The 15,698-nt window shown below is 31.5% G+C and overlaps 1 protein-coding gene across 1 annotated transcript in view; it reads left to right on the forward strand.

Annotated features, from left to right (window-relative positions):
- The window catches only part of LOC111057670, a 61,479-nt gene extending 57,366 nt beyond the window's left edge, over positions 1–4,113 (forward strand). The window contains exon 12 of the mRNA XM_039429613.1: positions 3,754–4,113. Within this exon, the coding sequence (XP_039285547.1) occupies positions 3,754–3,838 (85 nt within the window). The 3' untranslated portion in view covers positions 3,839–4,113. The remainder of the gene's footprint in view (positions 1–3,753) is intronic.
- The last annotated feature ends 11,585 nt before the right edge of the window (positions 4,114–15,698 follow it).

Raw genomic sequence — 15,698 nt, forward strand, 5'->3', positions numbered from 1 at the left:
AAATCAGTCTGCTATGTCGTAATTTAATTATTGTTTGAAAGTGGAAATATTCAATTTGTAATACGGTACTCAAAAGACGTCTGCAGACTATACCTAGTTTGTGTAAAATAAGTTGAGACTTGGCTCTCTCCATCCGACGATATTACAAGGTTGCCAATTCGTGTAAAATTGCAACTTTCTCAAATTTCCAATTCAACGTGAGAATTGGATGTAGAATATCATCCCCGATATCCTAGTAGTACTAAGAAAGCTTCAGGTTTGAATGATTAAAAGGAAATTTGATTTTTATGATAAAATTGGAAACATCGCGAAAATTTGTTTCTCTTCTGAATATCACTTTTCTCAGAATCATGGGGCGTCGTAATGCATGATAATTTTATATCTAATTAACGGGGAGAATGTCACCCTTCTATTGGTGTCTGGATAATTTTTATTCGACCTTTAGTTATTTTTGAATTAATGATTATGTTCATCAATGTCGAGACGTTTCAAGCAGACAACATGATATTTTCGACATGCTAAAAATTTTTTGTTTCAAAAGATAAGTGGGTGGTGGAAGCGAAAAAGTTTCTCAGAAATAAATGAAATTACTTTTCCAATTGTCAAGCGTACTTGGAAGAACGTATTTTTGCCTCTCAGGAGTTTCAAAGTCAAGAATAGCGGCTGAATCGTGTGCCACCATTTATGCTATCAATGGCTTGGATCAACAAAGACACAATACAGAACGATTGAGAAATTCAGCAATTGCAAGCCACATGATTATGAGTAGTGAAAATGACAACCTCGCCTCGAATAATCCAAGCAACAAATTTTCGCGATGTTTCCAAATTTATAATAAAAGTTAAATTTCCTTTTAATCCTTCAACCCTGAAACTTTTCTAGCACTACTAGGATATCAGGGATGATATTCTACATACAATTCTGACGTTGAATTGGAAATCTGAGAAAGTTTTACACGAATTGGCAACCTTGTAGTTTCGTCGGATGGAGGGCCAAGTCTCAACTTATTTTACACAAACTATAAATTACTTATGGAAAATATTGAATGATTTTACACTCATTCCAGTATTACAACTTTATAAAGCATAGGTAGGCTATTTGTGATGTAGAGATAAAGAAATTCAAAACTTTTAAATATAATCGTAAAACTTCATACAAACTTCTTAAAATGTCGTATGAATTCTGGGCTACTTTCTTTTATTTATAGAATAGAATTACAGTACCCTTTGAAATTAATAAAAAAATAGATTGAGAATACAAAAATTATAACTTGCATATTCTTAATCTAATATTTTATTAGTTCCGAAGGATATTATAATTCTATTTCATAAAATTGAAATAATCATTTTAATAAATTTTGAAGCATGTCATCGATTTGTTGACCCAGTGCTCCTGAACAACGGATTAAAATAAATAAATAAATAAATATGATTTTATTGCCGTTAAATTCTTAGAACAATAGGCAAAGTCAAATATTGATTATAGTAAGACAAAAGATAAAATCAAATTTTACAGCAACTGTACATACAAAATTACATTACTGAGTCTTAAAATAATACAGTACCTAAGTAAACTGTAAGTCAATTGGATTTTTCAAATACATTAATAATATTCATTTGAATGTACAAAACATATTACTTACAGCACAACTTGAGCCTTCAGAACAATATATAAATACAAATAGAAACCTCTTAACTCTAAGCAACAATTATTTCACTCTCAAAGAACTCTTCAACATTATAAAAAGGATTTATCACAAGCCAATTCAATAATCTCGTCTTAAATTTCTTTTCTGTCTCTGATATTAAATCTGTAGGTAATTTATTGCAAATTTTTATACCAAATGTATCATAACTTTTGGCTGTTTTGGATAACCTATGATAGGGAATATCAATCCTATGACAATTTCTTGTGTTATAGCTATGAGTTTGATGCCTTAATTTTAAATTGGATGAGTATTTTCTAACATGCAACGATACAGTATATATGTAAAAATTCACTATTGTCATTATTCTAAGCTGGACGAAAAGAGGCTTACAGTGTGCTAGTCTATGAGAATCAGTTAAAACCCTGACCACCTTCTTTTGCAATAATAAAATATTTTCTGCATGACTACTATTTCCCCACAGCAGTATGCCATATGTTGCAATACTCTGAAAAAAAAGCAAAATATATCGATCTCAAATAATTATCTGGAACATGATTTTTCAGTTGTCTGATCAGATAAATCACTCTTGAAAGTTTGCTTGATATATAATTAATATGAGCTTCCCAAGTCAAATATCTGTCAATGAATATCCCTAGAAATTCTATGCCAGTCTATGCCATGGAATGAGCGAGCTACTAATGAATAAATATAACAATTTAATGTAATAATTTCCAATTTAATTTATTCACAACACACAAAAATACAATGAGAAAATGCAATATACAACAAAACAATAGCAGTAACAATGATATTAACAGACATTATTAAAAGACAATATTGCTGAAATGATGATTGTGTACTGGAAGAAAGAGAGGGAAAATACCTTGCCAACTATGGTTTCCCATGTAATAGGCAGGTAAGGTATAACTGAAAGGGAATAAGGGTGTGTGAAGGGAAGTGAAAGAAGGTAGGTAGATAGGCAGGGCTGAGGGAAGGGAAGATAAGATGTGAAATAACAATTAAGATAACGGTTACAATAATTTTAAAGATTGAAAAAATAATTGCTTTTTATCCAATTAATGATTTTCTGCTTCATTTTCTTTGTAATTTTAGCATTGTTGAGATGATGATCCGGAATTCTATTGATTATTAAAGTAGGCCTACTTAGATAAATAAGTTGCTGTCTAATTGTTTCAATATTAGTATTATATATCAAATACTTATTTGAAGTAGGTCTCAAGCTGTAATGTCTATTTAATGCGTTATTGGTGCATGGAAAATTGGTTCTATTTTTTATTAAATATTTAATTACATTTTCAACTGTCTAACTGTCAAAACTAATAATTATTATTAAACGAAAATACAAATTGAAATGCTGTAAATCACCCCGAAGACTTCTGCTACTGCAAATATTGACAACAGGGTAAACAGCTAGATGGAAATTCTATGATCGTTACTACACAAAAATTATTTGTCAGCCCGGGAATACAATACAGCCCCGGGCAGACAAATGATTATTTTCGTATAGTAGCGCTCATCGAATTTACATCTAGCTGTTTACCCTGTTATCAATATTATTTGCAGTAGCGGAGGTCTTTGGGGTGAATTACCGCATTTCAATTTGAATTTTCTCTCAATAATAATTGTTAATTCATTCGCATTTTAATAATATTGCATTATTCAGAAATCTCCATCTGTAACAAATTAATCAGCTTACACTCGTGCTCATGAAGTGAAGATATCGGTATACTATACATACATACAAAACTAGATACCAGATAAAATGGAAAATAATATTGTATGATGTAGACATAAAGGTGCGTATAGATATACGCGCCGCGAACATGAGCAATTCACTTTTAAACAGCTGATTATATCAGTATTTTTACAGAAACGGTAAGGTACAGATATAGAAAGCTTGGCATCAGTTGATTAAAAGTGAATTGCTCATGTTCGCGGCGCGTATATCTGTACGCACCTTTAGGTACCGTGAAGAGAAATGGGATAATATTTATTACAGTATTTTATTTATTTCAAGTATAAAACACTATAATCATGATACAATTATGACATTAATACCTGATTGTCTCAAATTATTTTCACAGATCGAGAGGACAATACTATTTTGATACTTCTGACCATCCTCTATTGGCAAAGGGAAAAACTTGTCAAGCAACCTCAATTTTGTAGATCGACGGTAGCAGAAAAAACAAGAGAAAGTGGCTTTGTCAAAATACTTAGGCTTACAACAATAATAATTATAAGTTATCAACCTACAATCATAATCCATATTATAGTACCATAGCGTAGAATAATTTATATTGAAAACTTTTTTATGGCTTCCATTAGTCTTTTAATGAACAGTATAAGATGAAAAGATGCTATAAGATGCTGAAGTAGGTGAAGTGAACAACTACAAACCTATTTCGGAGTAATAAAATTATCGGAATATTCATCTACTTGAATTAAGATTGTTTTTATGGTCCTTCAAAATTATTTCTTTAATATGTGAATATTTCATCCTATTCAAGTGATAATTATGCGAAATTTGTCTTCTCTTTTTGGTTTTGAACCATCCAAATTTAAAAATTTAGACTACTTTGTGGAAATTATGTGAAGTGAACAAGACTTACCTATTTCGGACTATGTGTTATCTAAATTTGAGAGAGGAATAGCACAAGGTTACCTTATTTTTATCTCCCTATCATTTTGATAATGTACTTATTGTATAAATGAATATAGAATGAATGAATAAAGGTTATCTACAAGAATGATTATATAATATGAATAAAAGAATAATTCTATTTCCATTTCTTTTCAAATTCACTTTGACATTCATTTCAAGTTTTGGAAATTAAATGACCACTTTGACAAGTTATGTGGTCATTGTCAGTGATGTATTTAACTGTAATTGATAATAATTAATAATATTGTTAAGACATAGATTAATTTTTAGCACAATTTAGATTAATGAATAGCACAAGGTTACCTTATCTTTTATCTCCCTATCATTTTGATAATGTACTTATTGTATAAATGAATATAGAATGAATGAATAAAGGTTATCTACAAGAATGATTATATAATATGAATAAAAGAATAATTCTATTTCCATTTCTCTTCAAATTCACTTTGACATTCATTTCAAGTTTTGGAAATTAATAAATGACCACTTTGACAAGTTATGTGGTCATTGTCAGTGATGTATTTAACTGTAATTGATAATTAATAATTGTTAAGACATAGATTAATTTTTTTGGAACTCAGTTCATCACTTTAATAGCCATTTTAGCGCACGACCTCTATAGCATCCTTTGAACTTTAATTACTATTCCTAATAAACAGCAAAAAGCAAAAAATCTAATATAACAAGACAACAAAAAATTGTACACTCTTGAACAAAGTCTATTGGAAGGTATGACAGTACAGATACAATGCATTAATTTATATTATATAGCCGAGTGAGTAATATCAGAGAATTTCATAGGTGAATATCCATATTATTAATTACTAATGATTCAACAACATTATTGTTTATCTAATTTTATTGTTTAATTGTAAAAAATGGCTATGTTAAGCTTCATGAAATAGATGCTTATACACAGCATAAAAATTTTACATTAATATAGATTTACTCATTGTATAAATTAGAATTGGATCCGTTTTGGGCTTATAAGCCTGTGGTACTTTTCTGTAAGTTGTATAATTTTGAATGATTAACCATGGGCCTACATGAGTGGATCCTGTACAGCATACAATTAATAAAAAATAAAGCAGCATACAAAAACAATACATAAACTGAGAAACAACTGGATTCATGAATTTCTAATCAACATAATTATCTCGACTCCAAATAAACAGTAACTTAATACAAAAAATTCCAAACCGGGTTAATTCTTAGGATTCTTCAATGTTGTTTTCCATCACGACCAGCTTATTATTAAATCACTTTTTGCTATTGGAAAAAACGACTAGCTGTCAGATATTTTGCAATAAATGAATTAATCACTCACAGTGACAATGAGATCTTTCGGCAGTTCCGCCATCTTCTTGGAACCAAGGAAGATCTTGTTGTCACAGTGAGTGATTAATTCATTTATTGTAAAATATCAGACTGCTAGACATTTTTCTAATAGCAAAAAGTGATTTAATTCTTAGAACATCAACATCCGTTTGGGCTCCAAGCCATGCTTTAATTTTATTTGAAAATTTATTCTTAATATTACATTTCCTGATATAATTCTATTGGCAATATTTTTGTGTACATTTTTGTGTTTCATTTTTGTGTGAATATAGATTTGGTCATAACATGAATAAGTTAAAAATTAAGGAATTGAAGAAGTTTTGGGCAATTGCCTGTTTCTCTTTCCAAATATCGTGTTTGTGACTGTTCTAATAAATAAATAAATAAATAAAAAGTTTTGGACACTTTATAAGATGGAACTTTTATCTAAAGATATAAAGAAGTTCTAGTCAATAGGCCTAGCCCGTTTCTACTTTTCTAAATAAGGTGCAGGCCTATTTTTGTTGGTTCATCAAATGAATAAATTGCCGGTCTGTAATAAAAAATATGATTTTGGACTCATGGTAAATAAAATAAATAAATTAATATTTTATTGGTCATAAATATTACAATAATACATGGACCATTGTCAGACAACATAAAACAATGAAAGGTTCACAACAAAACTTAAAGCTATTAGTAAAAAATATACTAAATGTTAGGATGTAGGCTACAACGTTGTAACACCTAACTCCAGTCAACCTCAAAATATTCACCTATAGTGTACAAGCACTTAGCAAGTAATAATTCTTTTAAAACCCGCTTAAATTGATTGAGTGGCAGCTGCTTTAGATGGTCGGGAGTATGATTGTATAACTTGACTGACATATAATATACACTGTTTTGTGATTTTGTGTGTGAGTACTGTTGAACTCTCAGTTTATGACTGTTTCTTGTATTAAAGTGGTGGAAGGTACTGTTTCTTTTATATCTATTCAAATTACTATGCACATAACATAATACATATAGGACATATTATAATGATGGTACAGCTAATATCCGAAGGTTGACAAAAAGCGGCTTACAGTGTGTTTTAGATGGCATATTGGAAATTATTCTTACTGCCTTTTTTTGGAGGATAAATATTGATTTGGCTTTCACACTGTTCCCCCAAAGAGTTATACCATACATTAAAACACTTTGGATGTGTAAAATAAACATTGAGTAGAACAGATGAATTAACAGTTGCACCGAGTCTTCGTAACATGTACATGCCCTTGGCCAATCTGCCAGATATATAATCTAGGTGAGCATTCCATCACAAACATTGGTCTAAGTGAAGACCCAAAAATTTAAGGGAAGGCTCATTTGAATTTCTATTGAAACTGAGATTGATGTCAGTGGTTTTATTTTTATTGAGAGATAGATTGTTTGCGGTATACCAATCAATACCTTGAAACCAATACCTTGAAGCATTAGAATTGGGGTACCTTCTTCGGAAAGCAATACTTTCCTTACCTATGATAGTAGGTAAGGCGAGAAAAGTAGAAATTAGTAAAGAAAAAAAAGGAAAATAGAATCTTTTCACATCATTAATAAAGAAAAAAGCTGTGATTCAATTTAGAAATTATCTGAAAATTGGAGAATATTTGAAAGTGCAGTTCTCACAATGAAGTTGGATATCTAGGTACAATGATTGGTTTAACAACTATAGTGAGGTCCACGTTATAATGGCAGTGGAGAAATATAGGAGAACAACGTTGCCGATCCTCTGTCTAGTCAATGCCTTCTATACTGGTAGCTGATAGGTACCAGTTTATTGATGTAATATTAACTGTTCATCCTCGTTTAAAATAATCAATTATATTTTACAAAGCAATAAATTAATTATATTTTTTAATGATTTAATAATTCATGAAAATGAAAAGGTGAAATATTTTTTTAATTAATTTTATTTCGACAGTGTTAGAATGATATTTTTTAATGATTTCATACCGTAATTAATTTTCATAATTAAGATGAAATATTTTGTTAATTTATTATATTTCTACATTGTTAAAAATCACTGTAAAGCGAGAAAGAGTTGGCGCTATCCTCTTTGTTGAATGATAGACAGGGATAGCAATACAATTGCTAATTAGACACTGCCATTATAACGCGGACCTCCCAATAGTCTGTAATAAAAAACAAAAAATGATTTTGAACTTAGGGAACCTTGAAACGTATAGAGAACTTGGAGTTGAGGTACCTACCTTCTTTAGAAAGCAAATACTTTCCTTACCTATGGTAGTAGGTAAGACAAGGAATGTAGAAATTAGTGATAGATGAAAAAGGAAAATAGAATCTTTTGACAACATTAAAAACAGAAAAAAGCTGTGATTCAATTTAGAAATTATCTGCTAATCGAAAACTATTTGAAGTGCAGTTTTCAAAATGAAGTTGGATAGTGAAATCCATGTTATAATGGCAGTGTTTGATTAGCAATTGTATTGCTATCCTTGTCTATCATTTAGCAAAAGCGGATAGCGCTATCTCTTTCTCGCTTTGCTCTGTTGCCAGATCGTTTTTTAACAATGTAGGAATATAATTAATTAAGAAAATATTCAATCTTAATTATGGAAATTTATTATGAAATCATTGAAAAATATAATTAATTGCTCAATAAAATATAATTTATTACCTTCTTTAAAACGAGAATGAACAGTTAATATTACAAGACAGAGGATCGGCAACGTTGTTCTCCTATCTTTCTCCACTGCCATTATAACGTGGACCTCACTATACATATATTGATTGGTTTAACAACTAAGGTAGACCACAGAATTACAAGAGGAGTTTTTTACTCCACATTATAGGAGTTTTCTCTGGTAGACCTACTTGAGAAATTCAGAGTTTAAAAACTCGCGGGAATTGGGAAACCTGACCTCAAACGTCGATACTACTATCGACATAACTCCGATATTTTTTGTATCGATGAGAGAGAATACCATACATCGATATATCGTTCGATGTAAATATATCGACTATCGAGTTTCAGAGACAGTTTCCCTTTCACTTTTTCCAAGCTACGAAAATTCGGATTGAAGCGTCTGCCTGTTTTCGTGTTTCGGTGACTCTGCCTTCAATGTTTCTCCCCAAAAGTGTGTCTTATTAGTTTTCAAAATTATTGTATTCATCTTTACTTTTCTTTAACACATTATGAGTGGAGTTTCACTGGGAACCAGTAAAAAAGTGTCAGATAGAGTTGAATTTTTCTCACAATTTTCCACAATAGCTTGAAAAAAGTAAGTAGATTTTCTGGAATGTAGATTATGGAATCGTCTTACAATTTTACAGATTATAATTATTGTAAAATTTATTAATACTGCTAATTTGTGAGTGCATTTTTTAATTATGTATTTTGTATCCAAATCATTCCACTCAACTGTTTTCTGCAATGAACATTCTGTATAAAATTTATAATCTAATTTTTCTTTTTTGTTAAATTTTTTCCATCACTCTCAACGGTGCAAATTTCACAAATAATATTGTAAAATTCATATATTAATAATGCTAATTTGTGAGTGCATTTTTTAACTATGTATTTGTATCCAAATCATTCCATCCCACTGATGTTTCTGCAATGAACGTTCTTATAAAATTTATAATCTATTTTTCTTTTTCGTATAATTTTTTCCATCACTCTCAACGGTACAAATTTCACAAATAATAGTCATTGTAAAATATATACCGTAATATATTGATAATGATAATTTGTGAGTGCATTTTTTAATTTATGTATTTGTATCCAAATTTTTGCATTCAACTGATTTTTCTGCAATGAACATGCTGTATAAAATATATTTTCATTTTTGTATGATTTTTTCATCACTCTAAATGGTGCAAAATGTAGCATCTGAGGTATTCTCAAGTAGCTATAATTACATTAACCATGTCCAATCTACTCTGCTGATCTTAATTATCTCATTGAACAAGGTTCATGCATTTCATATCTATTCCATTTAGCCTGTACAGATTTAATTATGCTTGAAAATAATGAAACTTACTTATGGGTATAATAATTTTAAAAACTTAGAATATATAGGTTTTTTGGGTTCTACAAAATTATTTCTTTAATATATGAATATTACCCATTTTAGTGATAATAATGTGAAATATTTCATCTATGTTTGGTTTTGTAGCATCTAAATTAATTGAAAATCTACTTTGTGAAAATAATCAGGTACTGAAAGTTTTGTGAAGTGAACAACTACAAGACTTAATCTATTTCGGACTATGTATAACCTTATCTGAATTTGGGAGAGGAATAGCACAAGGTTACACCTTATTTTTTCTCTCCCTATCATTTTAATGATATTCTAAAGCTGCGTTTGAACCAAAGTTATTAACTAAATGTTGATAAATTAATCCTTATAGATTCTATTAGATTGAACAGAACTTGACAAATACATAATGTTCATCTTGTGCATGATAAGCTATGTTCAAACTAATAAAATCTATAAGGAGTAAGCTATTAACATTTTGTTGGTGTAAACGTGGCTTTACTGTAAGAATCAATAAATAATGATGAAAAGGCTGTATAAATACAACGCCTGATACCCTATACTATTAAACGAGCAACATCTGTTTAGATGTTTGGATGTTAAGATGTTTAGATGTTTGGATGTTTAGATGCTTAGATGTTAAGATGTTTAGATGTTTAGATGTTTAGATGTTAGATGTTAGATGTTTATATGTTTGTATTTTACCGGATCTCGAAAACGGCTCCAACGATTCTCACGAAATTCAGAACATAGTAGGTTTATAATATAAAGATTCGATTACACTAGGTCTCATCCCTGGGAAACCTCGCTGAAGGACATTAAAAAGATAATTATTATTCATCCTTGGAAAAACAGATGATAATAATTATTTCGTCGTCTGTTAGTGATGGAAGTGAGTGAGCGAGTTCATGTGTGTGGGACTGTGTCATAATTATTACTCAGCTGTTGAACTTTTGTAATCATTCAATCAGGAACTTAGTGCCGGTTGCAAAAAAGCCGGGTTATTTTCAATCCTGATTAATTCCAGTAGATCCATCTTTTTCAAATGGTATTCTCTGATTTGGTTCACGTGAAGCTAATCAGGATTAAAATTTAATCGACTCTTGTGCAACTGGGCCTTTGAGAGGGAAATTTTTGCATTCCTCTGGGAATTAATCTCAATAATTTACTGTGGTTAGATAGAACATTTCTGTAGACTATGAACTATGAATGTTATTATTGACCGAGCGAAGTGAGGTCTAAGATTCAAGTCGACGGTTTGGCATTTCTCTTAATGTTTAAATGTTTATATGCTGCGCATTAACGGCGAAACGCGGTAATAGATTTTCATGAAATTTGACAGGTATGTTCCTTTTTCAATTGCGCGTCGACGTGTATATAAGGTTTTTGGAAGTTTTGCATTTCAAGGATAATATAAAAGGAAAAAGGAGCCTCCTTCATACGCCAATATTAGAGTGAAAATCAGACTATAGAATTATTCATTATAAATCAGCTGACAAGTGATTACACAGATGTGTGGAGAAGCCAGTCTATTGCTGTATTTCCAAAAGGTCTCTTTTAGTTTCAATCAGGTACTTGTGGATGAGAATACTGCGTGAGGTCTACTGTTCACAGAGCTACTAGTAATTTCTTCTTTCGTAATCAATTTTTTATGCTTTTGTACTCCAGAGCGAAGCTCGGTCCCCGATATCTATAATATGTACAATAAGAAATTAATGTTAGCACTCAGTGTTTTGTGGTTTTTGCGTGTTTGCACCAATTAGCTACCACCTGATGCAATAGGCTACATCTTGCAAGAACTTGCACAGAGTACAGTATCTTGAGAAAGAAAGACCTGCCACCTGCCACCGTACTCATCGTAGCGTTGCAATGTTTTGCTTCGGTTTCCGGCAGAAGGTTATCGACCTTGACCTTGACCGAGAGCGGTTTCTCTCTCTTTCTCTTTCACTATCTCTTTCTACCGTATGACAACAGAAACAGGATCAGTGCGTGAAGAGAGTGACACACAATCAATGAAAGGGAATGCCAAAAGAGAATAGATAATAAGCTTGTCACTTTACAAAACAATCATCTTATGGATTCTTAAGTTTGTTCTCTTATCCTCACTTCAAATTCACATAATATCTTTTAACTCTTCCTCCTAATTGTTTATTTATTTATTCATTGTTTGATACTTACAATAAGTACATAACAAAAATGAATATCGAAGACCGAGCTTCGCTCTGCAGTACAAAAACATAAAAAATTTATCACGAGAGAACAAATTGTAATAATATTCATACAGAAATGTTCTATCTAATCACAGTAAATTGAGATTAATTCCCAGAGGAATGCAAAAATTTCTCTCACAAAGGCCCGGTTGCACAAAAGCCAGTTAAATTTTAATCCTGATTAGCTTCACGTGAACCAAATCAGAGAAGATCATTTCAAAAAGATGGATCTACTGGAATTAATCAGGATTGAAAATAACCCAGTTTTTTTGCAACCGGCACTAAGTACCTGATTGAATGATTACAGAAGTTCAACAGCTGAGTCATAATTTTGACACAGTCCCACACACATGAACTCGCTCACTTACTTCCATCACCAGATGACAAAATAATTATTATTAGCTGCTTTTCCAAGGATGAATAATAATGATCCTTTTAATGTCCTTCAGGGAGTTTTCCCAGGGATGAGACCTAGTGCAATCGAATATTTATATTATGAAACTACTATGTTCTGAATTTCGTGAGAATCGTGAGAGCTGTTTTCGAGATCCTGTGGAATACAAACATATAAACATCTAAACATCCAAACATCTAAACATCCAAACATCTGAACATCCAAACATCCAAACATATGAACATTATAAACAGAAGTTGCTCGTTTAATAATATTTACAGCTGAGTCATAATTTTGAAACAGTCCCACACACATGAACTCGCTCACTCACTTCCATCACCAACAGATGACGAAATAATTATTAACATCTGTTTTTCCAAGGGTGAATAATAATTATCCTTTTAATGTCCTTCAGCGAGTTCTTCCAGGGATGAGGCCTAGTGCAATTGAATCTTTATATTATAAACCTTCTATGTTCTGAATTTCGTGAAAATCGTGAGAGCCGTTTTCGAGATCCGGTGAAATACAAACATATAAACATCTAAACATCTAAGCATCCAAACATCTAAACCTACAAACATCTAAACATATGAACATTATAAACAGAAGTTGCTCGTTTAAAAGTATAGGATAGGGAGAGAAAAAATAAGGTAACCTTGTGCTATTCCTCTCCCAAATAACGATAAGGCTACACATCCTAGGAGATCCCTAGTTGTTTATGAAAATTCCTCGCTCCATTTCACCTCCAAATATTTCATAGTTCTGTGAACAGTAGACCTCACGCAGTTTTCTCATTCACAAGTATCTGGTGTCACCACCTCACGGGCTTCTCCAGACATCTGCGTAATGCATGCAATGAATAATCCACTTCAGCTGATTGATTGACCGAACGTAGTGAGGTCTATGTTCTACTCGGAGTTTCTTTTGTCTGTCTGTATGTATGTAACACATTTACGGCCGAAAGCGTTGATAGAATAATATGAGATTTGGAAAGAACATTCCTTCTTCAACTGCATGTCGATGAATATACGAGGTTTTTTGAAATTTTGCATTTTAAGAATAAATATCGGGGGACCGAGCTTTGCTCTGGAGTGTAAAAGCATAGAAAATTTGTAACGAAAGATTGAATTTATAGTTTGTATTTATTTATTCATTTTCTCAGTCGTACAATTACTACTACTGTATTAAGCTACTATCACTCATCAAAATAAAAAATCATTCACACTTCAAACAACGAACACAACATCATCAATTACAAATAGATATACTATGAATTCGATTTAGATTATATACTATCATAGAGAAACAATAGCGTAAGTAGATATCCCATGGTATAGGGCGTTTATGTCGCAACTTCTACTGTTATCTCAAGCCGATTACTGTTGATTATTGTCGATTTCTACTGTTTTGTTGGGGTGAGAGTGTATGAACGGCACAATATGAGAGACTACCAGTGTCACACAGCTTCACGGGAAAGAACTACATGAACTATCGGCTTGAGATAACAGTAAAAGTTGCGACATAAACGCCCTATACCATGGGATATCTACTTATGCTATTGTTTCTCTAGGATACTATGTTTGCTACAATATTTGTTAATATACTATGTACTACTCTACACTAATAGCATCCAGTTACTATTTTGGACTTTCTGAAGTGAACATGTTTTCTAGAAAAAAGAGAAATGAACAAAAAAATAAGTTATTCTTGCTGAATTATAATTCTTCTCGTGAGATCAGCTGGATGATCCCACATACATGCACTCGTTCACTCTCTTCCATTACGGTATCAACAGACGACAAAATTTCCAGCTGTTTTCCCAAGGTTGAATTTTCCTTTTAATGTCCTTCAGCGAGTTATCCAAGAGTTGAGACCTAGTGCAATCGAATCTTCATATCATAAACCTACTTTGTTCCGAATTTCGTGAAAATCGTTAGAGCCGTTTTCGAGATCCGTTGAACATAAAATATATACTCATATACCACATAACCAGATAACCACATAATCATATAAATATATATATAAATACATACAGAAATTGCTCGCTTAATATAATAGGATAGGATATGAAAGCATAAGGAATTTCCTCCATACTCCGATATCATTATAGAATATATCTAATCTGAAGATAGGATTAATCAGACTATAGAATCAATCAGCTGACAAGTGGATTATTCATTGCATGCATTACACAGATGTTTGGAGAAGCTGGTGAACAGGTGACACCAGATACTTGTGGATGAGAAAAATGCGTAAGGTCTACTGTTCACAGAACTACTAGTTGTAGAAATACAATCAATATGAGTCTATATACTATTATTAATCGAGCAATTTCTGTATATTTATATCTGGTTATTTATGTTCAACGGATCTCGAAAACGGCTCTAACGATTTTCACGAAATTTGGAACATATTAGGTTTATGAGATAAAAATTCGATTGCACTAGGTCTCATCCTTGGGAAAACTCGCTGAACGACATTAATTATTCATCCTTGGAAAACAGATGATAATTTCGTCGTCTCTCGATAACAGAAGATGCTTGTGCCTATGTGGGAGGGAAACATAATTATTTCCAGCTGTGTAACCATAATCAATCAGCGAGAAATTTTATCTAGCTAGACAATTTAATCGACTTGATCAACATAATCTGATTTGTTGACATGACGTCATGATAATCCTCCTAAACTAGAGTATATAATAATTTTCAAAGTTGATCATTATTTGACAATTTTAAGTGATTAGTGAGTGTTATTTTGTTATTCAATTTGGTTTTTAAGTAATCTAAATTATAGATTTTTCGTTATCAAATATTTGAACAGAAAATTGAGCCTGAATTGAGTGTTATTTTGTTATTCAATTTGGTTTTTAAGTAATCTAAATTATAAATTTTTCGTTTTCAAATGTTTGAACAGAAAATTGAACCTGAATTCAAGTGTATGGAACATGAAGCTGGGTTTACACCAAAGTTTTATACAAAATGTTAATCCTTATAGATTCTAATAGATTGAACGGAACTTGACAAACACATATGTTCATCATGTGTATGATAAGATATGTTCAATCTAATAGAATCTATAAGGACTAAGCTCTTAACATTGTGTTATTAACTTTGATGTAAACGCAGCTTGACCTACTTTCTGGACTATTTATAGCGTATAAATCAAAATTCGGGGAGGAAACAGTTTTGGGCTGTGCCTGTTAGTACTTCCCCAATCATTTTAAAGAATTGTGTTCGGTTTATCAAAAGTCAATAAATAAATAACGAGCGAAGCTCGGTGCTCCGATATTGAGGGTTGATCGTTTCATGCATTGATAATAAATAGTACATGTATAATATGATATTATTCTATTGTCGCCTACTTGGAATGATATCGCTGCTCTTGTTACATTGTAATAATA

The sequence above is a fragment of the Nilaparvata lugens genome, chromosome 5 (genome assembly GCF_014356525.2).
Source record: "Nilaparvata lugens isolate BPH chromosome 5, ASM1435652v1, whole genome shotgun sequence".
Lineage (NCBI taxonomy): Eukaryota > Metazoa > Arthropoda > Insecta > Hemiptera > Delphacidae > Nilaparvata > Nilaparvata lugens.